At 67.0% G+C, this 1,697-nt stretch overlaps 1 protein-coding gene across 1 annotated transcript in view; it reads right to left on the bottom strand.

Moving 5' to 3' along the window:
* LOC105308300 (insulin-like growth factor-binding protein 1) overlaps positions 1 to 371 on the bottom strand; it is a 6,550-nt gene extending 6,179 nt beyond the window's left edge. The window contains exon 1 of the mRNA XM_011384190.2: positions 227 to 371. Coding sequence (XP_011382492.1) covers positions 227 to 314 — 88 coding nt within the window. The 5' untranslated portion in view covers positions 315 to 371. The remainder of the gene's footprint in view (positions 1 to 226) is intronic.
* Between the last annotated feature and the right edge of the window lie 1,326 nt (positions 372 to 1,697).

Below are 1,697 nucleotides of genomic sequence, written 5' to 3'. Positions count from 1 at the left end.
GGCGCGCGCCATGTCGTTCAGTGAGATGAACCGCAGGACGCTGGCGTTCCGAGGAGGCGGGCTGGTCACCGCCGGCGGCGGCTCCACGAACAATAACGCGGGCGGGGAGGCCTCGGCTTGGCCTCAGCCGCCCGCGCCACGACAGCCCCCGCCGCCGGCGCCCCCGCAGCTCAATGGGCGGGGGGCCGACGAGGAAGTGGAATTGGAGGGCCTGGAGCCCCAGGACCCGGCTGCGGGGCGCTGGCAGCCGCGCCGAGCCGGACGGCCAGCAGGAGGAGGAGCGGCCAGGCGCCGGCAGAGGGAATCTCAGGCATCGCCAGGCCGGGGTGGCGCACGGGCTCACTGCTCGCTGGGCGGTGGCGGTGGCGGTGGCGGTGGCGGTGGCGGTGGTCGGTGCTCGCCGAGTGGTGGATGCTCGCTGGGCGCTGCATGCGCCTTATGAAGGGCCGGGGCCAGGTCACCTGAACCCGTTGGTTAATGATTGGCAGAGCTGCGCGCCGCCGGCAGTGTCCAAAATAAGTTTGTTTTGCTCGTGCGCTCAAGGCCCTGCGCAAACCGTGGGTGGGACGGAGGGTCAACGCGGCGCGGACTGTTTGTTCCGTCGTGATGTACCCCACCGCGAGCGCGCGGCGGGTGGGGCCAGCGCGGACTTGTTTTGTTTAACGGGGACCCGGCCAGCCCAGCAGCCCGCGGTCCTGGGCTGACCCAGGGGAAGCGCCCCCCCACCCCAACATCCCCCCTCGTTTCCACAGGGAAGCCAGGGCCCAGGGAGAGCGCAGCAGGGCAGGCTCGGAAGCAAGGCCTCTGCCCGCCAGCGCTGGCGCTCAGGAGAAGCCCAGACCTGCTTCTCCTCCCGCAGGAAGCAGCCCGCGCCCTTCGCTTCAGTCTCCACAGCCTTTCCCAGGGAGGGAGGGGACAGACGTCCACCCCAGGGCAGAGCCCAAGGTCCCCACGCTCCCCAGTTTCAGCCAGTCTCACTGCAGCCTGGAGGCTGACCGTCCACTGCACTTCCAGGACACAGAGGCCCGGCCACCAGGCCCAGCAGGAGCCCAGGCCACGGCTGCGCCCACACCCGAGGCTGACTCTGTCTGGCCCAGTCCACATTTTTGTCGGGGATCGAATACCGAGGCTTCCTCTTTAGTTAATATTTCTATTTCTTGGATGTTCTCTTCCTTTGCAAGAAAAATGCCAGTGTGCCTTCAAAGACAGTGAGAAGTGGCCCTGCTGTCCCCAGGAGCCGAAGGCACGCTCCCTGGAACCCAGTCCCTGGAAGGTCGGCAGCGGCTGATGGACCAGGCGGCTCTACACTGACCGGTGGGCGAAGTCCCCCCGGCTGCTCAGGTCGTGCGGTGGCCTTGCCCGTGAGGGACGGAACGCGTGCTCTCTGCGTTCAGGAAATGTGATCAGACCTGTCACCATGATTCTACTGTATGGAAACTCTCAAGGACACATGAGAACCGGGGCTGATGTCTGCTGTGGGCGGCACTGGGAGCCTGGGGGCACCGGTTCCCCTGCGGTTCTCGTCCTCCTGGACTCGCGTAAACACTGCATTTACTAGGAGCAGGCACATGGACGCTCCCTCGCAGGGACCACCAAGCTGAACCCAGGACGAAGGGCCCCTCTGGCCACGGCACCTGGGGCCTCGGGCCGGCCTCTGCTCTGCCTCGCCGGCACCCACAGGCCACACAGCTGCTCCA

Source organism: Pteropus vampyrus, unplaced genomic scaffold (genome assembly GCF_000151845.1).
Source record: "Pteropus vampyrus isolate Shadow unplaced genomic scaffold, Pvam_2.0 Scaffold565, whole genome shotgun sequence".
NCBI lineage: Eukaryota > Metazoa > Chordata > Mammalia > Chiroptera > Pteropodidae > Pteropus > Pteropus vampyrus.
The sequence above is the reverse complement of the archived record's forward strand: the minus strand, read 5'-3'. Positions and strand labels throughout refer to the sequence as shown.